This window comes from Onychomys torridus, chromosome 15 (genome assembly GCF_903995425.1).
Source record: "Onychomys torridus chromosome 15, mOncTor1.1, whole genome shotgun sequence".
Taxonomy (NCBI): Eukaryota; Metazoa; Chordata; class Mammalia; order Rodentia; family Cricetidae; genus Onychomys; species Onychomys torridus.
The window spans coordinates 35,758,759-35,786,181 of NC_050457.1; the positions used below are offsets into that span (position 1 = coordinate 35,758,759).

The 27,423-nt window shown below is 45.1% G+C and overlaps 1 protein-coding gene across 4 annotated transcripts in view; it reads left to right on the forward strand.

Annotated features, from left to right (window-relative positions):
* Window positions 1–27,423, forward strand: part of Ankrd55 (ankyrin repeat domain 55) — a 96,517-nt gene that overhangs the window by 31,424 nt on the left and 37,670 nt on the right. For all 4 annotated transcript variants that reach the window (XM_036207185.1, XM_036207186.1, XM_036207187.1 and 1 more), the window contains exons 5-7: window positions 3,464–3,573; window positions 15,128–15,188; window positions 26,518–26,646. In XM_036207185.1, coding sequence (XP_036063078.1) covers window positions 3,464–3,573; window positions 15,128–15,188; window positions 26,518–26,646 — 300 coding nt within the window. The remainder of the gene's footprint in view (window positions 1–3,463; window positions 3,574–15,127; window positions 15,189–26,517; window positions 26,647–27,423) is intronic.

The following is a 27,423-nucleotide window of genomic DNA, read 5'->3' on the forward strand; positions in this document are numbered from 1 at the left end:
GACACATTATTGCTTTTCTTCTTTTCCAGCACCATGGCCACTCTTCTCTGCTGCCTCCTCGGTTCACTGCAGCTACCAGTTGGTAGTGGTGGATTCACCCGGAGCAGGTCCCCTAGGGTGCCCCACTGAAATCAAATACTTCCCTTCCCCAAACACACCACCCCTTCCTGCCACAATTCACAGAGCTTGCAATGATGCATTGCTCAATTCCCACAGAGATTTTCTCCAGAAGACACGTTTTATTTTTTTTTTTTCTTTGCATACTCTTTTTCTAGGACTCACAAACAAATCTAGGCATAATATGTTGAAGTGCGGTCCGCAGGCCTCTTGGATCAAGACCATTGGAGGTCTTGTTTGAAAGGCAGGTTCTGAGGTAGATACTCCTTGGATAGCATCAGGGGAGGGGAGGAAGGGAGTCTGCTGGTTAAACTAACCTCCCTGGAAACTTCTGTGCCCACCTAAGTTTGAAGAGCACTGCTCTGCATGGGCTAGCTGAGCGAGGCCCCAAATCTCAGACGGATGTATGACCACCCTCTCAGTCACCTCCCTTGTAGCACCTGCCATCGTAACTGCCCTTGCTACAAACTCTTTCAAGTCTGAGCTGAAGAAAAGTGAACATCTAGATTAAGGAGCAGGGGAAAGGGGTGGAAATGGCTTCTGAAGCTGACTTTCATTAGATTGAACAAAAGCTGACTGTCATTAGTCAACAAATTGTATGACTCTCGAAACTCTACAATTCAAAATTTGAAAGGACAGGAAAGAGTGCGCCTCCAAACATCGATTATGAGGGGCAACTTGGATCATAGAGAGGCGAGACACTTTGCAGGCAGCTCTTCCCAGTCTAAAGGGCTGTATGAGGGAAGTAGTAACATGACACCAGATAGGATGGATGGCCTTCTTAACTGGGCCTGGCCTCTGTGTGAGTCCCCTAGTCTGGAAGCATCCCCTGGATGCTGAGACTCTGGGAAGAGGAGCATTCCGAGGGTCACTGTGAAATCCAGCAATGTCTAGATTTGATCATTAAGAGAAGTTTGGCAATAGAGGCTTCGAACAGAGTCTCGACTCAGGGTACAAATAAGTTTGGAGACATGTGACCTTGGGCAGATCGCTTCACCCTTTTGTGCCTCTGTCCTTTCTTTAAGTAAAGTAGTAGAACAGTAACCTGGGCTTATCACACCTGGAGGAAAAGCTGAGGTCAGCTAGCACCTAGTAGGTATGAGGCTCGTTCGTTGCTTCCAAATGATGTCAAGGGTTTCAAATATCTTCACTGATTTTTAAATTTCTTTTCTGAAGAAGAAGGGGGGAAAAAAGAATGAAGAAAACCACACACACACACACACACACACACACACACACACACACATTGAGTTCCAGGAAGCATTGCAAAATATTTTGGATGTTTCAAAGCTTACCCCACCAAAAGATCTGCTTTTTCCAAAAACCATATGTAAATCTTGGGCAATTCTGAAGTTTGCACAGCATGCCTTGCTTTTGGGTTCCCTGATCAATTTTGTTTTCCTTTTAAGTAGAGAACTCAATGACTTGGACATTAGAAACTAGAAACAGGTTTACTACATTAGTAAACTATGAGTCAATACTGACAAGGTCTTCCTCAAATATTTGTTTCTACTTAAGACAGATAATTGCTGGCCAATTCTATAGAACCCTACTTGATACCCAAGCCCATGAAGTTTTTTAGTTTTGATTTTTATGACAGGGTCTCATGTAGTTCAGGCTAGCCCCAAAGTCACTAAAATAGCAGAGGATGACCCTTACCTCCTGATCCTCTTGCTGATAGCCTCCCAAATTCATGCAAATGTGTTTCTTGTTTGATGGACAAAACTAGACTGTCAACTATTGTGTAGACTTTTCAAAACCACAAGGTTCTGTTCATATTATTATTTTCTTTCTTCAATAAGTTTATTAACTGTTGGTTAAATCGGCGCAGTGGCGCCGTCCATGGCTGGCCGCCGCCCAAGGCAGCCATGCCGACGGAGGAGTGCTGGTTGGCGGAAGAAGCACGAGCCATGGTTACCTTTCTAGAGCTTTATTGGGAGGGAGGAGGAGAGGGAGAGGGAGGGAAAGAGAGAGGGTGGGGGAGAGAGGGAGAGAGAGAAACAGAAACAGAGAGACCGTGCAGAGGGAAGAGAGTGGGAAGAGAAAAAGGGGGACACACAGAGGGCCCGCCCACTTTTTAGGCTAAGCCGTCCCAGGCTGATGATGTATTTAAGGACAGAACCTGTACATTAACTCCTTAGGTGTTGCTGCTTCCAATATTGTCGTCCTAAGGGAGAGAGTCTTCAGTCTTTTCACTGGGACATCTTGAGGCTGGACTATGTACACACACGGAGGAAGGCTAAAAATTGCTTTTGAATAGAAGGTTATCACACCAACGTGCTCACTAAGAGTTTTATCTATTTGTCTGTTTATAAGTATCTGAGTAGCCCAAGAATTGTAGAAAAAAATGTAGGAGATCTTCTGCTTAGCAATGGGAACCAAGCTTGGTTATCAACTAGGTTGGGTCAGCTACAGAAGTGTAAATTAAGAAAGCAGTGTAAACCTGGGCAGGGCTAGCCTCAGGCTACTAATGTCCTTTAACATAAGATAGAAAACATGGTCCAGCTGGACCGACGCTAGCAAGCAAGGTGATAATATCAAATTTCAATGGGTACAATTAGGGTGCAGGGAATTCACACAGCCTCCTAAGAAATATGTAGGTGTGTAAAGCCTTACAATGTGTATCCCTTGGAGAATGTTAGTTTGCCTTCACCTTAGAGATACAGGGTGTCATCATTAGAGCCACAGGGTATCAGCATTAGAGTCACAGCTATTGGCAGGGTGTGTGGATTTTGTATCTAAGTACTTTGATGAGACTGACTCAAGTTAAGCAAGATGTTATCCTTGGGGTGATTAGAAACAGAATATGAGCTAATGAAGAACCAAGACCTCCACTTTAGACATGGGAAACAGGCTGAGCACGCAGGCTGGGGCTCAGAAGTGGGCTAGGAAGGTAGCTTTTAGAAGTGGGTGTTACCATCCAAGTCAGACAGGTGCTATGTATTATTTGGAGCTAAGCCACATGCCAGAGCAGGTGACCACTCCCTGTCACATGCTATCTTTGGGGCAGCCTAACTGTAGCAGTTGAATCCCAGTGGATCTCCTCAGTCTGTGTGGGAGAGGACAACGATCATAGAGAAAACCTGCGACGTTGAAGCTCGGACTTCAGCTCTCTGCTGAGGTGCTGGAGATGGAACCACATGTGGTCTTTAAATGGTTTCAACTTAAACAAGCTTTTAGCCAAGCCAAAGCAGCAAAGAAGTGGCCAAAACAACAATAACACCACCACACACACACACACACACACACACACACACACACGCACGCACGCACACCATAGAAAGCTTCTTAACCTGTGTTACATGAGGCTGTGTTGTATAATGGTGTGATGGCTCTTGCCTTTCAGGGCTGGCTTGAAGGCTGTGTGAGCCTGCTCAGAAACGGTGCCAAGCACAACATCCCGGATAAAAATGGCCGCCTGCCACTGCATGCTGCCACTGCGGAGCCCGACGTGAGGTAAGCAAGGTACAATACGCCAGATGGGAAAGGCCCAGCTTGCATGAGAAAGGCATGGAATCCACCCCCCCCCCCCCACCCCCCCACCCCGTGACTGATAAGATTGAAACTTACCCATTTTCGCAGTTAGGACCTCAACACAATGCTCTCCAATCTTACTCCCCTCTTATTTCAAAGAATTGCTTTCCTCATAGTGTTTTATTTTAGGAGAAAGGCTACATCATTTTAATCATTGGAATCCATAAATTCATCCATTTATTCTAATAGTCAGTTATTAACTGAGTAATGATTATTGGGACTTTATTACGAACCAGGCAGAGTTTTAGTCCCTAACAATGCCACAGTGAACAAGACAGTCTCTGATGCCCCAGAGCTGACACTGTCATGAAGGAATCAAGTGGCTCACTAGCAAACAAAGGAACAAGATACTTTCCAATAATGACAAGTGCTTTGCAGGAAATCATACAAGGTAAAATAGTCGTGACATGTCAGTAGGGTTAATGTCCAAATGGCATACAGCTAGAGTCTAGGAATTGAAGGGTACAGGAGCCCAAGGCAGAAGTCCAGGGCAGTAGCTGGAAAAACAGGGGGGTACACACATGGAGCCCATGTGAAGAGATTAACTCAAAGAAAGTCAATGATTGAAGAGGTCACAATTTGGTAAGACAATTGAGAAACCAAGTGGAAACATTGGCCCAGTCCACTGAGTTCCTCATTCCTCAATGTCGGATTGGCCTCTGTCTCCATCATTTTGAAAGCCCCTGCAGCAAAACTGATGGTAACATTTCCTACTACAAGCCACCAGTGTTGTGGCTTGGCTCTTCATGCTCTGTTGCATACAACAGACCTTTAATAGTAATTGAGCCCTGAGCAGCAGCACGGGGGTGGGGGGTGGGGGTGGGGTGGGGGGGAGTGAGGGTGAGGAGGATATGCTATCTGCCACACCCTCAGCACACCGGGGCAAGAATGGAGACCTGAAGCTCTGTGGGTCTGAAGAGGTGAAAGCTTTCTCCAGGCAGGGGGTAACAGGGTTTCCTCATCTCAGACACTTTTATAGAAAGTAAAGGGCTTGGGAAACCCCAGAACTATCCCTGAGGCTTGCTGACTTGCTATCTTGGACTATATCCAGAAGTAACAGAATTTACCCCAAGCCTGATACAACAAGGAAAGTTAAAAATGAAAGAGCAAACCCAGGGGCTGGGGATTTAGCTCAGTGGTAGAGCGCTTGCCTAGCAAGCGCAAGGCCCTGGGTTCGATCCTCAGCTAAAAAAAAAAAAAAAAAGAAAGAGCAAACCCAGACCATTAACTATCAGTAAACATCCTAGGTAAGGAGACAGTCTGTTTTCAGGAAAGGAAAAGGGAGGGGAGGGGAGGGGAGGGGAGGGAAAGACTGGTTTTTGTTTTTGTTTTTGTTTTTGTTTTTGTTTGACAATTGGCGCAAATATTTAGTTACAAAAGTAAAATGTTTCTGCAAGAGTCATCCTGAGAAAATACGTTTGAAAAGCATGCCTTATAGGAATTATTCTGCCTGGATTACTGAACTTAACTGACTTTTATCTGCTTCTCTTGAGTAATTTTAAAAGCTACTTATTCTGAAAGATAAATGCCTACTTGAGTTATGGTAATTATGGTTATTGCAGTAAATGAAACCCAAAGCTTGAGTGCTTCACGTTCAGTTTTACTTCTCAGACATATCAAAGTCCCAGGGTGATGGCTGGCTCCCCTCCACATGGCGATTCAGAGACCCAGGCATCTCCCTTCTTGTCACTAGCATCCTGAATGATCACAGAATGTCCCTCACTTGGCCTGGTAATGGGCACAGAGATGCCTTGTTCAGTCTTACTAAACCTTAGGCAAACATCACGGTTCACATCTGTTCTCTTTCCACTAATAAGAACTAGTCATTTGCATACACTCGAATAGAACAAACCTCAGGAAACACAGTCCTGGGTGGAGGATCTACCTACCTTTCATGATTCCAAGCCATAAATGGGGAAGCTAGGTTTGGATGACATTTGTAGAGACATCTGAGGTATGAATTAAGTCTTTTCAATCAAAATTACACAGGTCAGCTAGGTTCAACTGCTGTGGATAGCGCTCTATATAAATAAAACCCTGATTGGTCAGTAGCCAGGCAGGAAGCATAGGCGGGACTAAAAGAGAGGAGAATTGGGAGAACAGGAAGGCAGGAGGGAGACACTACCAGCCGCCTCCATGACAAATGAGATGTAAGGTACCGGTAAGCCACAAGCCATGTGGCAAAGTATAGATTAATAGAAATGGGCTAAATATAAGAGTAAGAGCTAGACAATGGTAGGCCTGAGCTAATGGCCAAGCAGTTTAAATAATATAAGCATCTGTGTGTTTATTTTATAAGTGGGTTGTTGGACTAACAGGGCTTGGCAGGGGCTGGAGAGAAGGTCTCCAGCAACATTCAACCTCTGAAATGATTAGTTCAAAATCAATCTAAGCGTATGTCCTCTTCCGTGGACTTTTTTTCTCCTTTGTGTGTGTGTGTGTGTGTGTGTGTGTGTGTGTGTGTGTGTGTGTTGTTGTTGTTATTGTTGTTGTTTTGGGGTTTTGTTTTTTTTTTCAAGATGAGGTTTCTCTGTGTATCTCTGACTGTCCTGGAAATTACTCTCTAGACCAGGCTGGCCTTGAACTCAGAGATTCACCAGTCTCTACCCCACCTGCACCCCAAGTGCTGGGATGAAAGGTGTGAGCCGCCACCACCCACTCTGTGGACTTACTTTATATAGCAATGTCTCTGGACACTCTAGGATCTATCCCCCATAGCTGGAACTTTGAAAGCAAAGAGCTGAGGCTTCCTCTTTTCTGGATGTTATACCTAAGGACCTAGCTGACATCCTCTGGTAAGTTGAACCCAGAAAAGTAAACATTCTTCTGTGTGTCAAAGATAATAGTTTCCTTCTTGTAAATGGGTAGATGATTCTGAATGTTAAAATCCTGCTTTAGTTAAATGCTACTCAATTAATGAAAACCAAAGCTGTGATTAACTATTTTGAAAGCAATATTTTGTGTTAGTGAATCTTCTTCAAAATGGATTGGGTCAAACCCTTAACAACCATAGATAACAAATTAGTTAGTTGAATTATCTGCAGAGTCTCTGGAAAGCAGTTTGTCCTAAGGGCTTCCTTCTGGGAGTAAATTGATTTTTTTTTTTAAATAAAGGTATTTTGTGGTTATTATACAAGAAAATTTATGGCAGAGTTCCATCTGCATTAGGTGTTTGAAGAAGCTAAGGGAGCCATGCTTTGTCACAGCGTTGGGATGAACCGTATTTGAGCATCAACAGACACTTGGCGTTGCTTTCCGAGAAAACAGACTGTCTTAGTTAGGGTTTCTATTGCTGTGAAGAGACACCCTGACCACAGCAACTATTATAAGGAAAACATTTAATTGAGGTGGTGGCTTACAGTTTCGGAGGTTCGGTCCATTATCATCGTGACAGGGAGCATGGCAGCATGCAGGCAGACGTGGTGCTGGCTACATCTTGATCAGAAAGCAACAAGAAGTGGACTGTGACACTGAGTGAAGCTTAAGCAGAAGAGACGTCAAAGTCCCCCCCCACACACACACACACAGTGCCACACTTCCTCCAACAAGGCCACACCTACTTCAACAAGGCCACACTTCCCAATAGTGCCACTCTCTATGAGCCCTTGGGGGTTAATTACATTCAAACTACCACACAGACTTTGTCTGGTTTTGTAGACATCTTCCAACATTGCAACTGCACTGAGAAGCAGAGAGTCTCTTCCATTAGGCACGTGAACCTGGTTTCTTAAATGGACACAACCTTTTAAAAAATTCATTTATTTACTTTGTGTGTGTACGAATGCGTGAGTGTACACCATGGCATACATGTGAAGTCAGAGGGTAACTTACAGAAGTTAGTTCTCTTCTTCACCCTCGTGAGTTCCAGAAATCATACTTAGGTCCTCAGACTTGGAAGGAAGCATGTTTACCCACTGAGCCACCTCACCGGCTCATACATAGGTATAACTTTAGACTGGCTTAGCAAATGTTTAGGTCTGAATTAAACTAATAGCAAATATTGACATGAGGAAGAAGAGGAAGATGATGTTGATGATAAGGAGGATGGTATTTTGTTTGTTTGTTTTTAATTTTAGTTTTTTGAGACAGGGATTCTCTGTGTAGTCCTAGTTGTCCTGGAACTTACTCTGTATAGCAGGCTGGCCTTGAACTCAGAGATCCCCTGCCTCTGCCTCCTGAGTGCAGGGATTAAGGTGTGTGCCACCACTGCCCAGTGGATATCGGTTATTATAAGTAGTGCTCTGAACAAAATTCTTAGTTCTTTGTAGGTCCTGTCCCATTTAACATACCGCTCTTCTATGCAATATATTTTATCCTCACCTCACAGAAGAGAAACTGAGGCAAATGGAAACCAATTGATGCACCCATGAAGAAAACCTGCCTGAGGGGTCTGCTGCCTTCCTGAGAGCCACTGGTGTGGGCTTTGCACAGTTTACTGCCATGATCATATTTTATCAATAAGCCCTTGGCCTATGTCGCCAGGCCTTATGAGAAACAGCCTTACAAAATCTGCTGGCTCGTGATCAGGTCATATTTTATTCATGACAACATCTTTTTAAAATCCTATATAAGAAACCACAGAGAAAAGATTCACTAAGGGAGGGATTGCTCTGCTTCTCCAGAGAAAATAGTTGGAATTGGTATTATAGCAACACTGTAGTTTATTACCCCGTGCCTCGCTTTCTGTGCTTAGAAAATTCAAGACTCAGTTTGAAACCCACCTCTGGCACTCACACAGGACTGTACATCATGTCCTCCATCTTCTGCCCTTGTTTTCTCTGGCTAATTTCTTCACTCACCTTGTAACCAAAACCCACTTAAAACCCTTGTTGGGTTGAATGAGGTCAAGAGTGGCTGGGAGTCGGACCAAACTTGAATCTGGCCTTATCTGACCAACCGCTTTGTCTTGGACAAGTTCCTATGTGAAGGCCCAGATAAGTGTCTTTTCTAGAAAGTAAAGAGAATGCAGTTCTCCCCTTAATAAGAAGATAGGCAGAAATAGAGGGACACATATTAAAGCTACTGAATATGGTGCCTAGGTGTGTTTGTCTACTTAGACAAACGTGAATACCACATGCTGGCATTAAAGAATAGGACCCACCGATTGCCACCCTGCCATTTGCCACTTGGCACACACCAGTCTGCAAAGGGTGTGTACAAGCACACAACTATTTGTGCACACAGCCCTGTGGCAGCATGCAATACCCATTTATTGCAAAGGATGCTGGGATAGGAACACTCATTTCCCTTTGTGTAGACTCAAGGGAACTGATGAATCTCAAGCCATTCAGCTCCCCAGAGACTGTATTTGCAACTTTCGTGAGCACGGGTCCATCTGTGTTTTCTTCATATTAGTAAGCAGAAGGAACAGCCACCTGGAGGCCTTGTGAAAAGATGTTTACGCTGGCTTAGAAATCTGCTGACCCTCAGGTTTCCAAACAGTGAGCTTCTCCCACATGACACTCCCTGGAGGTTATTGAGAGGGAAGCCTCAGACTGAAGTTGCTTTTAAATAATCCAGAGGGATGCTCGCATTTTGCCCTTAGCCTACACAAAGATTCAGGCACTCTGAGCAGATCAGATCCACATCCTCAGCTAAGGCCCAGGGCAGTGGGGATTGGAGCAGACACAGGGATAAGTGATTTGTACACTAGAATGCAAAGGAGCCCAGGCTACCTCCTACAAGTCCCGTGCCTGCCCCGAGCTCTCACTTCTCAGCAGGTCCAGGTTTTCTCCCTTGCAGCGCCCCAAGCTTTTCCTGAGCCCTTGTCCGGGACATTCAGAGGGTGTCAGAGTGAAAAAAAAGGACAGATCACTAGGACAAAGTCCCAAAGAGACAGAGTTATGTTTGTACAGCCCTCTACACACTATTCCTGAAAGGCAAGCGGCAATTTCCTCTGAAAGAAAGAAGTCACTGAGCTCTCTGAAGGACTTCTTCATGGTCTCCATGGTAACAGATGGATTTTTTCCCCCTTTCTTTCTTTCTTTCTTTCTTTCTTTCTTTCTTCCTTCCTTCCTTCCTTCCTTCCTTCCTTCCTTCCTTCCTTTCTTTCTTTCTTTTTTTTTCCCTTTTCCCCTGCCACAGGACCAGCAGTTCTTCATCTTTGCATCTCTCCTGACTACAGCCAGAGGGTTTCCTGGTTCACTACCCTGGGGTTTTATAAGTTACTAATGCTCTAACCTGATGTGAATATTTCCTTACAGTCTTGCATCCAGATAGCATTAGTGAACAGGAAGGGGAGATGGTTAGCTTGGGGGACTGTGGTGAAACTATATTTGTAAAATGTGATTTTATTTGTATATTAATAAAGTTGCCTCGGGGTCAGAGCAAGTCATAGCAGAAGCTGGGCGGTGGTGGTGCACGCCTTTAATCCCAGCACTTGGGAGGCAGAGCTAGGCAGGATCTCTGTGTGTTCAAGGACACAGCCAGCATGGCGACACACACCTTTAATCTCAGTACCCACCATAGAAGACCTGGAGGTCTGTACAGACAGGCAGTGATGAGGAGGTCATGTGGCTGGGTTTACAACCAATGAGAAAGCAGAACAGAAAGTCTATAAAAAGAAAAGACACACAAAAGTAGCTCTCTGGCAGAGAGGAAAGACAGCAGAAGCAGTGAAGGGTAAGGTTTTCAGCTCTTGCTCTGACCTCCTGGCTTTTAACTCTGTAATTGGCTGTGTTTCTTATTTAACAAGACGGTTACATCTACAGGGGACCATCCCCATCACTGAGCTGTGGGGTTGGCAGCCTGCAGAGTCAACAAAACAGAACAGGTTACAAAAGTAAGCTGCTCCTGTGATGTCTCTTGCTGATCCCTGCTGCTACCTGAATCACCCGAGGGTGATCAGGGACAACCCAGAAAAGATAAGACCCGGCAAGGTTTTTAAAAAATGAATCATTATAGAGAAGTTGGGAGTGGGCACGTGAAAGCTATCCTAAATGCCTGGTAAGTGTTGACTCAGCTAAAAATTGTAGCAAATCTGTAGGAATGAGACGGTATGCTCTCCATTACACAGATAAGAAAATAAGGTCCTGAGAGTGTTATAACTCGTCCAAGGTTCCTGGCTAATTGGTAAGAAGCAGGGATTCTAATAGCAAGCTTCTGTACTCCTATTATGCAATCATGGCAGCGCCCCCCCCCACCTCCCCCACCCCACCCCCAGGCCCTCCTGGTGAACGAAGTACCTGCTGGGGATCCTTGTGTGCTGTCCTGAAACCTGGTAGGTAGTGATCTGGAGCTGCTGCCAATTTGAACAGGATCCAGGGGAGAGGGTGGAAGAAATGTTTCTGGCCACCATAGTGTCACACTGGAGCTCTAAGAGAACAAGACTGAGGCCAGCAAGAGGTCCAGAGATGAGCCAGATGGGGACTGAGCCAGATTAACTCCATACCACAGAACAGTGAGGGTCACCAAGCTGCATAGGGGACATCTAGTTTCGAGTTCAGGCTGAATCCCAGAAAGACTGTGGTGGGCCAGCGGGGGCAGGGGAAATGTTCTTCATCTGGATATCTGTGTCCAACATTGAAAACCAATGAGTTTTGAAGCCTTCAAAATCAAACAGTTAGATAGCACAGATTGGTCCATCAGGCAGAGAAGACAGGGGATTCCAAAAGGTAGCAACTGAGGAAAATCCAGTGAAACAAGCAGAAGATGGTGCTCTCCACTCACCCAGCACAATGGCACATGTCTGTTATCCTAAGCTAAGGGAGGATGGAGAATCATAGGTTTGATGCCAGCCTATGCTACCTAAGAGTTCAAAGCCAGACTGGGTTACACCTCAAGATACTAAAACAAAAACAAAATCAAACAAAACAAAAACCTCCTGTTCTTCAAAATATCAGAAAGACGTTACCACCCCTGAACCTAAAAAGGGGCAAGAAATCATTTCCCGAAGCCAGTCTGACTTTGTCCCTCGTCTCTGAGATGTTCCTGAGAGGATGACAGAGTTGCAGTCATCTTAGAGAAGGGTCAGACAGGGGGCAGCGGACCCTGGGAAACCCACTGGAGGATGTGCTGCCCCTCCACCCCTAGACCCAGACAATTAGGAGCTGTACAGAAACAAGTTCCAGACATTTTCTGCCATAACCTAAAGGGTATGATATAACATAACTGGCATACTAAACAAAGTACCAGATATGTCCTGTGGAGTGTTTACTGCTGTTGTAGATTGTATACCATAGCTGTCAGAGGGAATGAGTTTCCTGAAAATAAAAATGGGATGTCCGACTATCAGAGGAAATGGGTCTGCTAGTGATACAGTTACAATAACATAGATTGCTAGAGGAGATGGCAATTCCCGTGCAGCTGCAACTTTCCAATAAGTTCAAACCAAGCGTCTCTCACCTGAAGTGAGCACCAATCCTGAGCTTTGTAACTATATAGAGTTGGAATTCCTCTAGACCCCTGGCCCTAACCACTATAAAAATCCCATCCTGTTATTGCATGGAGTACCTCTCAGTCCACTGCTGTGATGGACAGATGAGGGGCCCAAGTTTAAAGACTCTTTGCTTTTGCATTCAGATCAGTCTCTCGGTGGTCTTTGGGGTGCAACACTCCCACTAACTAAACAACAAAGTCATAGGTGTGGAGTCTTGGTTGATGTCATCCTCAAAGATCAAGCCTGAAAGCCAGGGACTGCAGAGACAAAGAATTTGAGAAACCCATTAGAGAAATGGGTTCATCCCACAGCCTTGGAGGTCCACCCAGGTCATGGCATGGGATCTTTCTCTGTTTACTCTGTTTACCCCTATTGAAATCTTCCCTGGGCCTCGTTTTCCTGGGAACATCTCTCTCTACTGGATCCACAGGAGAAAGAAAACCTGTCTGAGTACATAGAAACCCATTCAGTTGGGGCTAGCTGAGAGAGAAATACCGTCCTTAGCTCAATGGTATTCAACCTGTGGGTCTCAATCCTTTAGAGAATCCAATGACCCTTTTCACAGGAATTGCATATAACCCCAGATATCCTCTATACCAGATATTTACATTACAATTCCTAACAGTAACAACATTACAGTTATGAAGTACCCATGAAATAATTTTATGGCTGGGGGCCAGCACAACCTGAGGAACTGTATTAAAGGGTCACAGCATTAGAAGGTTGAAAGCCACTGCCTTAGTTCATCTCTAAGTGATGCCCCTCCCATTTCTGCACCCACTGGAAACCAAAGGGGCTCTGGAGATTAAACATGGCTGCTGGAGAGAGACACAGGGAAGAAACAGATACCCGTTCAGCTCCACTTCTGCCCATACCGCAACCAGAAAGGAAAATCTACCCAGAGGCGAGACGATTAGAAACAAGAAGTATTACCCTAGTTCAATTATGTATTTGTTTGTTTGTTGTTTTGAGTTTTCGAGACAGGTTTTCTCTGTGTAGCCCTAGCTGTCCTGGAACTTGTTTTGTAAACCAGGCTGGCCTCAAACTCAGAGATCCACCTACCTTTGTCTCCTACAAATCTCTGTGCCAGGAACTCTCAGCCTGCTATAGCCACTGGGTCCTTCTCTCCACTGCTGTAGGAAGGTCACTCAGCAGTGAGGCAAATATTAAGTCCTAAGCAGCAGCTTAGCTCCTCCAGAAGACAGTGGAAAAACTAGATTCAAACCCAGGCTTCAAAAGCCATTTCCCATCTGTAGCAAATGAGGACAATCTCATCCCCATTCATGCTCTTCTTGCGTGGTGTCTATTACAAAGGCAACAGGATTGGTCCCTCACCCCCCTCCTCTCTTGTTGGTGGTAATTTAACACATAGGGTTTAAGATGTCCTCTAAGCGGAAACACAGTGACAACTGGATTGAGAGACTGGGATGATGGCTCCATCACTGAAGGGCTTACCAGGCAAGCACAAAGACCTGAGTGTGGATCCAAGGAAAATCATGGCCATTCAAATCTATAGCCCAGCTTTGGGGGTGAGGAAGATAGAATCAAGAAAAACTAGGGATTGCTGACAGGCTAGCCTGGACCATCAGTGAGCTTGATGCTCAGGGAGAGACCCTGTTTCCACAAGGAGATGGAGAGCAGCTAAGGGAGACACTTGATGTCCACTCCTGTCCTACACACAGACACACACACAAAGGCATGAATGTGTACATACATAGAAACACATGAACACATAGGACACACACAGGGATAGAGAAACTAGATTGGGAAATAGAACTAAACAATTTTATTTTGCAAATGATTCTTATAAAAATCATTTTGAGCCTTTTAGCCTGCGCTGTCCTCAGCCCTCTCGTGGTGGGAGTGACCAGTGACCAGCACTTTCTTGATGGTTTCCAAACATGGCTATTTACCAGATTGGCCAGTAAAGGTACTATCAGCTGTAATGACTAGGTGCCTCCAAGACCCATTGAGTACAATCCAGCTGTTTGTGGTTTAAAATAAAAATCCCCCTGGTGGTTCAGAGCTGGGGCCAAGGCTCCAAAATCTAGGATTAATGATTCTAGAAATAACACTTCATGTTTCAGCCATAGTCTACATGCTTTATGCATATTACCTAACTCAATCTTCACACTGAGCTGTGAGACCAGGACTTATTACCCCCAAAGACAAGAAGCTCAGGCAGAGAGAAGGGAAGTAACTTGCCTCAGAGAACAGAGTTTGGCGGGTCTGACATGCGAACCCAGACATTCCGGCTCCAGAGCCTGGCCCTGGAAACCGTGCAGCTCCCTCCCTCTCCCTCACAGAAGGAATGTTGACCTCAGCCAACCAAGGACAGGCTGGTGAACTTGGACTTGAGAATCACTGACCTGTTTCTTACTGAATCCTGCCATCTCCTGCTCAGGTGTCCCCATTTTACCAGTATGTGAAAGTGTAAATGCAAGCACTGTAAAGGCTTATGCAAAGGGAATAAAAGTCAAACATGCACATTGTAACAGGCTTTTTCTTTGGACCACCAGCTCACAAAAAAATGACATGGAGACATTATTAATTATGAAAGCTCCACCTATAACTATCTCTTATAACTTAAACTAACCCACTTCTATTCACCTATGTGCTGTCACATGGCTCATGCTTCTACCTCTCCTCCTGTCTTCCTCCCTCTCCATCCGGCTCTCTTTCTTCTTCCCAGAGATCTCTTTGTTTGGAAGTCCCACCGATATCTCCTCCTGCCTAGCTATTGGCCATTCACCTCTTTATTAAACCAATCACAGTGACACATCTTCACACAGTGGAAAGGAGTATTCCACAACAGCACATGAAGTACCATGTAGGTGAACAGAGGGTGAGGCTGAAGGGTCACTGTCCTGCCTCCCCTCAGTCCCCAGCAGCACCAAGATGGCAAGAAGCTGGAGAAGACAGACGTGCTTCTCTGTTTTCTATGCTCACATCTTCACATAGGTCTCTCTCTTGGACGGGTGGGAAGAGCCTCCTTTCATCCGGAGGCCTTCAACTGCATTCCAAGCACTGTGCCTTGATGCCCTTTCCAAGCACCCATGGCGGTCAGTGCTATTGAACCACTCTTGTTCTTCCCCACAGGCTCCTCATAGTCCTGCTGCAGCAGTCCAGCCCCAGTGAAATCAACCATCAGGACACGGAGGTGAGTCGGCTGTCCCCAGCCACAGTCTGCATGTGAAGGCAGAAGGTGTCCTTTGTACATCCCGCTCACCAAGCAAGCTTCTCTGCCCCTACCTTCAGGCAGAACTCTATCATTTTGGGTGTGGGCAGCTTCTACCAGGGAGGCGCTTTCTTGCATTAAGTACTTAGGTATTAATCATGTGACTGAAATTTCGTAATTTCCCTCTGGGCATTCCCCTCCTGTCTTCTCGAGTCCCCCAAACATAAATAACAAGCCCTGGCTCCGGATGTCTGCTTTCTGTGTTAGGAGGACATACAGACTAGTCAGGCAGCGTTATTAGTCCCTGTTAATCATAATCGCTGTTCCCTTCACAATGCTACATGAGCCTTGTGCAAGGAAGGCTTCCAAATCATCAGTCCCCGTCCTTGAGCAGAGTTCTAGGTCAGACTCTGTAGCGCTGCTCCAGAGCAGCTTTGGGCTTTGGTATAGTCATGCCAAGTTGTTCAAGGACAAATACTGATTTTTGTCAGCCAATGGATTATTTCTATTACAATCAACCCAAATCTAATTGGAATACCTGGGCTCTTTGTGGGCTTTCTATATAAACATATACTTTGTTAGTTAATCTTCAGTAAGAAAGGCTGGTGATATTGAGAAAGTCTAATCACATAAACACATACACACACACACACACACACACACACACACACACACACACACACACGATGACTACACTGGTTTAATAAATCCAGCTGGTCCCAGACACTGAGATAGGAGTCAACCCCTCACAGCTTCCTCCTGGTCTGCACCTCAGTCCCCCATCTGTCTCGAGCCTTTCACCAAAGGCCTCCCCCTGACCATCATGATGACCACAGCAAAAAGCTCCTGTTTGCAGCTTGGTTTTGAGACTGGATGTCTCCCTGATTTGTGGTCACATGCTGTGTCCACACATCTTGAGTGGCCAAAGCCAGACCTCAGAGGACAGAGCAGTGCACCTTCTGAGACTTCTGCTTTGAAAAGGAGAACCGGGGACAAGATGGGAGATGTGTGCACTGATCACTCTGTGCCCACATGGGAAGCAGAGTGCTTGGCAGGTGGCACTTACGTCAGTCAGCACCCTGGGGTTTGTCTAGACCCTAAGCATGCTACCAACTGCTTCCTCTACCTCAGCTCCACCCACCCCCCAAAGTGGGTCTGATTTAGGTAACTGGTGATTCAGTCAGCCATACCCTAAAGCCAAATTCCACATGCAGACCTGCAACTCTGTTGTTGTTGTTGTTGTTGTGTTGTTTTCCAGACAGGGTCTCTCTGGGTATTTAGATTTGCACCTTCCCTGGAACTCACTCTGTAGCCCAGGCTGGCCTTGAACTCACAGAGATCCTCCTGCCTCTGCCTCCCGAGTGCTGGGATTAAAGGCTCCCACCACCACCCGGCAGACCTGCAACTCTGGTTACTGTAAAGCTGATCTAGTGTCCCCAGCAAAGTCATAGCTCCCCATCACCCTGCTCCTCCCAGGGAGGCCGAGGTCAAAACAGATCTTTCAGAGATCTCTGGTTCTTCCTCATGCAAAGTGACCTCTGTTTAAAAAAAAAAAAATTAAATTAAAAAAACAAAAATCCGAGGGGTGTAGTGGCCCATGCCTTTAATCCCAGTACAACTCAGGAAGCAGAAGGAGGTGGATCTCTGTGAGTTTGAGACCAGACTGATCTGTATATCAAGCTCCAGCAGGACTACATAGAGAGACCCTGTCTCCAAACAACAACAAAAATTCCTCTTGTTATCACACCACTATTTAAAGCCACTGAATTCTAACCTCAGAGAGTGGCAGCCTTGATGATGATGTGTCCTACCCAAGGCCACACTTTCCTCTTCAGCCTGTGTCTCAGCAGGTCTGCATCCATTCGAAGCCACTCTCTAATTAGCTCGCCTGTTGCACAAAGCATGACCCGCAGGTTGTCAGTTGCTCTGTGATTAGGGTGTCCACACAAAATTTGGCTTCCAAATATGCTTGGTTTAGTCACACAAATATCCCTTATAATACCATGCTATCAGCAAGCGGGGAACAGCTGGTTGAGCAGAAAATACAGCTGCAGGATTCAATTGGGGACTTTTCTATAGTGAGGATGCTTCAGGAGCTTTGCGGGCTCCTTCACAGTGGAGTCCTTCAGTTGTGGCAGGCCAGGAGAACAGCCCTGGTGGAGATTTAGAAGGTCCTGGCCAGCGGCTAGTGCTAACAGGTGGGCAGCCATGTGTGAGCCCAGCAACAGTGCCAGAAGTTCAAAGACCACTGAAGCCAGGGCCACACACAGGACAATCTCAGGTCCTCCGGTAGGTAATGAATATCAACACAAGAGGCCAGAGAAACCCTATCTGGGGAACATGGCAGTAAGATCTTAGAGACCACTTTTGTATCATTTCACTGGGTGGTGGCTTTGGGCTATCTGGGCTCACTCACTCACAGCGAGTGTGGGGCTAGTTCACTAACATAACAGTGCCAACTTGGGGTTGCACAGCTGGTCCATTAACACATCAGAGCTTGTTCTGAGGCCACTCTCTTATCAGAGCTGCTTGGTGGCAAGCTTCCAGGCCTATTCTAAGTCACACAAAATGGTTTTGAAGTTACACAAAATGGTTCCACTCATGTTCCTAACACCATGTTTTTCATACTGCGTGCATCTGTATTAAACAGGTGGGTTTATAGATTCAAGCGCTCTGTATTTATAGGGAACTTGTCCAGAGTTCTCTCCAGGATACCAAAAATCTGAAGTTCAAGTGCCTGTAACCCTTGTGCATCTTCTCTCGGGCCTCAAATCTTTTCTAGATTACTTACAATACCTAATGCAAAGTAAACAATATGTTAATAGTTGTTATACTACATTGTTTAATGACAAGAAAAAACTCTGCGCATGATTAAGACAAGTATGATTTTTACATTTTTTAAAAAAATCTTCATTTGGTTGAATACATGGATGTGAAACCCACAGATGGAAGAGTCATGAAAAGAGGAAAGGAAAAGAAATCAATTTCTGAATTCATTCTAAAACTGGAATGTGACCCTCCTAGGTTGAGGAAATGGGTATCATTTTAGAGAATGTCTTAGGTGAGTTCAGTGACATGAAACAATTCTTCTGCGGTCCACTTCTTATGTAATCATATTTTCTTTCTGTTCAGTAACTTCAGTGCCACAAGTAACATTAGAAAGACCCTCACCAATTCCACCCCAGGTAATCATTTCGCCTTCCCAATCTTCCCATACATTCATAGAAAGCACAGGATATCACACAGAAGGTACCACAGTCTATATGTTGTTCTTCAAGTTTACCTTTTCAGTTCTCCGTGTTCATGGATAGAAGTCTGGTTCATTGCTTTTAACGGCTCCGTAGTATTCCACACGATGGAAATGCTTTGGTCCATTTAACAACTCCCCCGTGAATTCAGACTGTCTCTCAGTTTTCTTACCAGCATCACACTAATCTAAAATGCAGTCTTATCCGAGTCTCCTTGAGTCCCTTATACAAGAATTTCTCTAGGAAAATAATTTCTGGGTAATAGCGTGTTTGGTTTTTTTTGTTTGTTTGTTTTTGTTTTTGTTTTGTTTTTCAAGACAGGTTTTCTCTGTAGCTTTGGAGCCTGTCCTGGACTAGCTCTGTAGACCAGGCTGGTCTTGAACTCACAGAGATCCACCTTCCTCTGCCTCCTGAGTGCTGGGATTACAGGCGTGCGCCACCACCGCCCAGCTGCGTGTTTGTTTTTAGTGTGATGCATACTGCCTACTTGTTTCCTGAAACACCCATGTATAGCTCCACCAGTAGCCTAAGCGGCCTTCTTCTCTGTATTGCATAGTAATCTCCTCCTTTAATTGCATCCCTCGCCTGAGACTGCCTTCCATGCCTTTGACACTCTCTCTGCCTCTACTTTCACAATTCACCTCTTTACATTTCTTTTCCATTACAGGGGTGCCCCTCCCTTTCTTCTTGTTTCCTATATTCTGAAGGCCGGTCCTTTGTCTCTGCTGGCTTCAAAACATATTTTCGGGCTGGAGAGATGGCTCAGAGGTTAAGAGCACTGTCTGTTCTTCCAGAGGTCCTGAGTTCAATTCCCAGCAACCCCATAGTGGCTCACAACCATCTCTAATGAGATCTGGCACTGTGTTCAGAAACTTGTGAATACAAGTTATTCAAAATGATTGTTCTTTCCCGGTACTGATTTTGCTTTGGGCACCTTTTTTTTTTTTTTTAAAGAAAGCCTATGTACCCTCTGAAACTTAATGACAGTATGCTAAATTTTCTCTTAGTTTGTCTGTGGTTTCATTTCTGAACTCTTTGTTCTAGTCCAGTGATCGGCTTGCTTTTCCTGTTTCGTTCTCACTGTGCTGCTTGATTGCAGAGTGACTTCTGTAGAAGCTATCCACACTGAAGGGTTTCACATGGTGGGAAAGGCAAGATGGATCTCAGATTGCAGAGTTAATCTAAAAGGAGCTCAGAAAAGTCGTTGGTTTAGAGAGAGGCTTGTCTTTCTCAGAGAGGGAACTATCGAGTTGCTGAGCATGTGGAATCTAGCCTCTCCTGCTCTCCCCCAAGCGTTCACAGGAAGAGCCCCGAATCAGGAGGGGCCATGGGCTGTCGGCATCTGCGTTAGTGGTCTTTAGGATGTCCATCCAAAGAAGCACCATTATGCACGGTAGTTAGGATGCAGTGTGGATCTTATGCACCATTTTATTGTAGTAGACTTTTTAGGAGAAGCCTCATAATCTAAATACCAGTTATAACAATACTCCGAGAAAACAAATTCAACTTGCAAAACCAGATGTGAAGTTTTGGACGTGATTCACAGCTCTAGCTCCACTCTCTGCATTCCTGATGTGTAACCCTAGCCACTGTGCACTCAAAAGCAAAATCAGAAGACGTCGTCCCTGACTCTAGACATCGCACTCAACACCTAAAAGAAGGCAAAACGTTAAAGCACTTCTAAATACCCCCAAAACTTTATACAAAAACCGACCATATTTCAAGGTGGAGTTAGGTCATTACTACTTAAGAGCCCAGAACTCCCTCTGTCTCTGATCCTCGAACTCAGTAAGTTTCTGAGAACAATGTCTCTTCCATCTTTGTACTCCTTGACTCCACCTCAGTAACTTACATATAGTGGATATCAAAAAGTGTGTGTGTGTGTGTGTGTGTGTGTGTGTGTGTGTGTGTGTGTGTGTCTTACTGGAGAGATAGCTGAGTGGTTAGCAGCATGAACTAACTACTCTTGAAGGAGTCCCAAATTTAGTTCCCAGCACCCATGTCAGGGTGACTCACAATCACCTAGAAATCCAGCTCCTGGGGAGTCAATTCCCCTGGCCTTAATGAACACTGGCATGCAGGTTACACACACACACACACACACACACACACACACACACACACACCTTAAAATAATAAATATTTTAAATACTGTACATATATAAAATAATTTATCTTAATTCATATGATATAGACCTTATATATACACACATTACATGTCAATACACATTATATAAAGAAGCCAAAAATTTTAATTCAAGAAAAAGTCACACAATTCATATTTTTTTTTACATTAGTGACTCTTCTCTATCTGTTACCTAACTCAATCAGACAATTCACAAGTCAGACAGTTCTAGGTGACGTGAGTTATTTCCGGCATCTGCTATCAAAAATAAGATTTTCTATCACTTATCTCACTTATCATCTCCCAAAAATGTCCCGCAGACTCAAGAGCAGGGATTCTCACCCATGTTTTACAGCATAAACACCTTTCACTTGTTGGTGAGGCCTGTGGACCTTTACTCAGAAGAATATCTGGTTTCACAAAACAAAATACATAGGATTGCAAAAACAATCAGTTTTGTTATAGTTATGAGGATGTTTTAAAGAGCAAAGTGATAATAGCAATACCCAAATGAGTGCGGTGCCTGCTGATATATCAAAGCTAATGCGGGTCCGCGCTCCCATCATCACTCAGGGCCTGTGGCTCCTCTCAACACTGCACACTCTATGCCACACTTCTCCCTCCCAGGGGCTGGGTCCCCCTCCCTTCCCCCAGCTTCTCTTTCCTGTGTAAACTCAGCCATTTTGGACACCCGGTCTCTTGGCCTTTTGGTCTCCCAGCATGCCCCTGACCTCTTACCCACCCTCTCTCACTCTCTCCTCCATCTCTGCTCTCATGGCCCAGGTCATCTGCTGGCCATGTTCAGTCTGGACTTTTCCAGAGGCCTCTAGCTGACTTCTCCCTCCTGTGTACAATAAACGTTCTCAACCCATATCTAGGAAGAGTCGTCTTTTTTTTTTTTAATTATTATTATGTCAATTTTTAAATGTCAACCAAGGAGAGACTGAGCTTCTTGGCACTTCTAGACCCTTCCAGATGTGGAGCTGCTTTGCCGATCTCTCAGGCCCTGCTGTATTGTTCTGTCCTCTGCATATGTAGACAAGCCAGGCCCTTCATGTGGCCACATCAGCATTGTTCTCTGTGTCCTTCATTGTTAAATAGCAGTGGTAAAATTGCTTCATATGAATCAGGTTTCTGGTTCAGAAAACAAAAACACCCCCCCTCCCCTGAAAAAAAAAAATTAGCAATGGCTGTCACAGAAGGAGATCTGAGATTCTTTTAGAACCTGTCAGCTAAGCAGAAATTGAAATGGCACGTCACAGGCTCAAGGCACAGGACTCATGTGCACAGGAGTATCATTTCACAACAACCATCCTGTGCACCTCCCAGCTACAGAGTCCCGCAGGAACCTCAAGACACATCCCATGTCCCCAACTTAATGTGAATTATTCTCCAGTCTTTGAACAGATGTTTATTTTTCATTTTAAAAAATGGAGTCCTGTTGTCACCAAGGCCATCTGGGTACTTATTGGCGCCATATCTGTGATTCCTAGATTATTCACCTCCTGAATGTTTCCATAGCCTAATTAAATCCTCAGGGAAGCTGAGAAGACAGATGATGGGAAAAGCAGATGAAGGAGGCTTTCTCACACCCAACAGATTCCGTACTTCCCACGTCCAAGAGCTCCTCGATTCCCTGGGATTCACTACTTCTAGAAAGCATGTCTCGAACACATGTCTGTGTGTTTGGTACAGCAGACAGTATCTTCATTTACCTGTGACACATTTCCACTGTAACGCCTACCATCACTTGGTGCATACAGCTTCCAAGCCTGAAGCCTGCCTGTGTATGGTCCCCAGAGACTTCACCACACGCAACCTGACTGTCTGCAGGACCCACAAAGCGGGGAGAAAGGAGGAAGCAGTTGTAGGAGAATGTTCCTCAATGATGAGTTGCACAATACCAGTGGTTACTCGCCTGCCTGAATGGCTATCCCTGAGCTTTTGAAAGCTTTGGTTTTCAGATTACTAATGCTACAAGGATTTATTTTTATTTCTCATTAGTTCATCAGGGGGAGGAAAAAAAGAACAGCAACAGGAAATTTCTCTTGACTGAAAGTTTACAAATTGTTTACGGTGTAATAGTATTCAGGGAAGTTAAGTCAAGTCATTGTTGATAGTCATAAAGAGTCATTTCTTGGCAGGCATGGTGGCACAGGCCTTTGATCCCAACACTCAAGAGTCAGAGGCACTCTGAGTTTGAGGCTAGCCTGATCTACACAGACAGTTTCAGGACAGCCAGGGCTACACAGAGAAACCCTACACAGAAAACAGCAACAAAAAGGAGTCATTTCTAAGTACTAGTAGTTATACTTTTAGGAGGAACCTAGAGACAAATAACAGAGCTAATGACAACCTGTACCTAGTGATAACCACCATTGCATAAAGTCACAAGACTTGAATCAGCTATGATGACACACACAGAAACAGAATTTCCCAGCACCGCTTCCTTCCAAACATAGTCGTTTACCAACAGGACAAAGATCTTTTATTCTCCAGAACCACAGAAATGTGCGTTTGAGTTCCAGCCTTACCATTACTTGTACTTATGGTTACCTTACCATAACTGCACTCGGCCATTGGCCTTAGGCAAGTTGCTTACACCCGTCTGCTTCAACTTCCTCTCATCCAAAGTGATTCCAAAACTCATCCCCTTGGGATCACTGTAAAATTCAATGAGGTAATACATACGGACTTCTTGGTACCAAATACGCGCACGAAGGTAGCATTTGGGCTGGCAGATAGCTAAGCAGGAAGAGACGGTTTGCCAACAAGCCCAGCGACGTGAGTTCTATCCAGGCAAGAGAGAACCCAAAGCTACAAGCTGACCTCTGACCTCCACATGTGCTCCCCCCTCACCCACCACTAAACAAACAAACAAACAAATAAATAAGTGCTTTTAAACTTTGGTAACATTCTTCTTGTGTGGAACATGATAATTAGCCTTACATAACCAGTTTAATTTACAATCATGTTTTCACTATAAATTCTTACATACATAAATCACCAGTTCTATGTAATCACTGCCATCTATTGCATGCTTCCTTGTGTGTGTGTGTGTGTGTGTGTGTTGTGTCCGTTCATGCTTTTGTGTGCGTGTGCATGTGGAAGCCAAAGGACAATGTTAGATATCTTTCTCAGCTGCTGCCGACCTTATTTTTTGAGATAGCTTCTCTCTCTGAACCTGGGGCTCCAAGCCCCTATGATCCCCCCACCTCCATGTCTCCAGCATGGGGTTACCGATGCCTGCTGCCAGGCCTGGCCTTTTAACATGGTGGCTAAGGATTCGAACTCAGGTTCTCATGCTTTGGAGCCAAGCACTTCACAAACTGACCCAATGCCTCAGTTGATAGCACTATGAAGAATGAGATCTTTTGGAACACTCCTCCCAAAATTCTGAAGTGTGGATTGATAAATTGGTAACAGCAATCATTAAACAAGTTCACTTTGTATGGAGAATTCATTTTACATCTTCTCTTTTATGTGCATATAAAACTGGGTCTGGGAAAGTGGTTCAGTCAACAAAAATCCTTCTGCTCAATCACAAGGACCTAAGTTTGAACCATCATAAAAAGCCAGGCACAGTGTGTACCTATAATTCTAGCACTTGGGAAGTAGGGACAAGTGGGTCCCCAGCATTCACCTATCAGTCTGCCTAGCCAATTCAGTGAACTCCAACTTCAGTTATTTCAAAAATTAGATAGAGGACAACCAAGGAAGACCCCGCACATCAACCTCTGGCTTCTACATATACATATACTCTGCCCACATGCACACAGGAGCACGTGCATGAACATATACACATATATACCACACATCAAAAAATTAAAAATTGATAAAAAGCAAGGCCAAATTTTACAAAACCCAGAAATGCAGTCAGGAAGAGTGGGAAGTCATTCATTCGCTTAATAAGCTCTTGGTGTTGAGACTGGCAGAGGAGAGCGCAACTATCATGAAACCAGTGGGTTGAAACAGAGCCTCAAACTAGAAAAGGAGTAATCAATGTGAAATAAAGGAAAAAGAATCTGGTTCCTCTGTGTTTGCATTTCCAACCCTAAGCAAAAAGGAAGAAAATATATAGAAACTCACAAAGTGACGGTATTCCAAGAGAAAATGCAGCGGCTGTACCAAATAGACAAACCCACTGTCTTCAGGCCAGTCTTTTGCCATATGGAATCAATTTGTTAAACAGCCACAGAACAGGTCTAGAGGCTCAGTATAGAGGACACGGGAAACCTGAAACCCCCATGCAGGCCATAAATTACAGATTCAAGCCCAGCAACTGCTTGAGAGGATTTAGCATACTGAGCCCAGTGCTCCACAGACCTCAAACCCTGGACTCAGTTCCGTTCTCCCTGTGATGTGAACACTTCTCTGAGGCCGTTTCTTCTTCTAGGAAATAAAAAGACGATACAGATCAGGGTTAGCTAGCTTCTGTGGTAACTCGAAAATCTTAGTCTCCTGGCACAAGTAAACAGACTTTTGCTCCCATCATGGTCCAATGTTGGTTGGCGAGATGGATTGTTCTCCTTCCTCGGTTAGGGACTCGGGCAGTGGTGGATGAGGAGAAAAAAATGTGTGGAGAAAGGTATGCTTTCTAGACTAGGCCTCGAGGGAGTCCTTTTTGTCCTTTTTCCAATGGTTAGAACCCAGTCGCATGGCTGAACTTGGTGTAGAAAGTTTAGGATGTGGTCTGACTGTGTGTCCTGGGAGAAGAAGTAGCTTGGGAACATGGGAGAGATTTCACCACAGCCCTTATTCCAGAAGGTGGTTTGGAGGATGAAGTGAGATAATAGCTGTAAGAACTCAAATGAAATCCTGGATCAATAAACACTCTGGGGTTTGGAGGTTGAGGCCTGTCTTCTCCTCCCAGCTCATCCTCTGCAGCAGAGTAGACCCCTTACCCACCTTCATGCTCTCTGTAGGAATAAATGCTAAGGAGAAGCTACAAAGCCGCTCCAGCCCTTTGCAGTCTCTGTGGGTATCCCCATCTCAAGTCATTCCAGATGTTTTCATGTGGATGAGAGGAGTGATCAGGAGAGGCCATCTTTCATGGCATGCTCCCAAATCCTACTCTTTCTCTGGGGCTACCATTGCCCAGCACAAAATCACCTGCCCTTAAGGCATTCCTTAACTGTATACCTTCAGTTCTCAGAGAAGCTCAGATTAATCAGCTAGACCTATCTAGCTCCATCCTCCCAGCTGCCAAGAAAGGATTTCCTCTGAGCAGTGTAAGATCATTCTAACACCTACTTGAAACCCTCGACCATGTTTCCATTGATGGGGAATAAAATCCAAATGGTTTATGCAGGGTTAGTATTCTTACCAGCCTTCCAGGATCAGCCTGTCTTCAATTTCATTTCTCCTGTCCATCCATGTTCATCCATCCATCTATCCATCATCCATCCATTCATCCCACAACTGTGCATACAGTTTCTGGGACTCCAGCATTCACACAATGCTCAGGACTTGGTGGGGGCTGTGTTCTCGCATGACTGCTGTCATGGATGCTGTCCTTGAGCAGACCCTCAGCTACGTGGCTTGGTGCTGGCATTCTTTTTCCTTCAATCCTTCTCACAGAAGCCTGTATAAAACAGGCCTTGCTCCCCCAGTAATGCTGTGTGCACACTGGCAATCAGGAAAAGCCCCTGGATCCTCCATGAGCGTTCCTTGTCTTCCTTTAGTCTACCAAGGCCCAACTCCCATAAAGGCAGGGATTTTGTTTCACATGCTCATTTTTGCAATCTCAATACCTATTAACTCGGCAAAAAGTTAATCATCAGCCATCTCTTGAACAAATGGTTTAATAAATGAATGAATGGACAGGCAGCATCAGTCGGTGCATGGGTGATGGCCTGCTGGCATGGAGAAGAGTGTGATCTTGTGTCCCCTTGGGAGCCTGTATTCACTTCTGTCCCCTCTGATCATCATGTTGCAGGGGATGACACCGCTCCATTGGGCAGCTTTCCACAACCGGCCTCAACACACCCAGATGCTGTTGAAGAAAGGGGCAGATCCCACCCTCTTGGACAAGGACTTTAAAACAGCTCTCCACTGGGCAGCCCAGGTGAGAAAGCAGGCTCAAGTGTAAATGATGGGAAGCTGTGTTAACGATTTCCTGAGCAGGTCAACCAACGAAATGGGAACTGCCACACGTGCCAGTTCTGATATTTATTTGAAATGTGTCTGATAGAGCAAGGAGGGTGGTCTCTGCTCCTCTGCCCTCCTCCCATACTCAGAAAGGCACTAGCAAGTCAGACAGACAGATGGACGGACGGAAGGACGGACGCACACACACACACACACACACACACACACACACACACACTTGATGCTCTCTTCGCACCCAATGCTTCCTATTGACTTACAGAAACCCTCGGAGGATTATTGGGCAATTCCCTTCAAAACCATTGGACCAGAGCTCACTGACTTTCCTCTGTCCCAGTCCTCCACAGCCACGCCACTGTAGATGATCCTGACTTTTGTACAGAACAGTGAAAACAAGGACTCGCACTCCTACATCCCTGTCACGGGAGTTGAGCCACATAAGTCCACACAGCCAAAGATAGCAGAGTAGGCCTGTGAATTCTAGGGCACAAGGAGAGTCAAGCAGACTGAGGAAACAGTGGAGTCAGCTAACAGCTCTGAAGTCCGTCCTCTTGCCAAGGACTAACGAAGTAATGGAGTTGCCTGGTCCCTCCTCCAAGGAGAGCAGGTGTGCGCTGCTCTTCAACAGGTTGGCTTTCTATGCCGATGCCCAGGTCCCCACTCTTCCCTGCCATTGGCCAGCCAGGGTAGCCTTTCAGAACCGCTGCCAACCTCGTTGTAAAAGTCATCTCCGCTA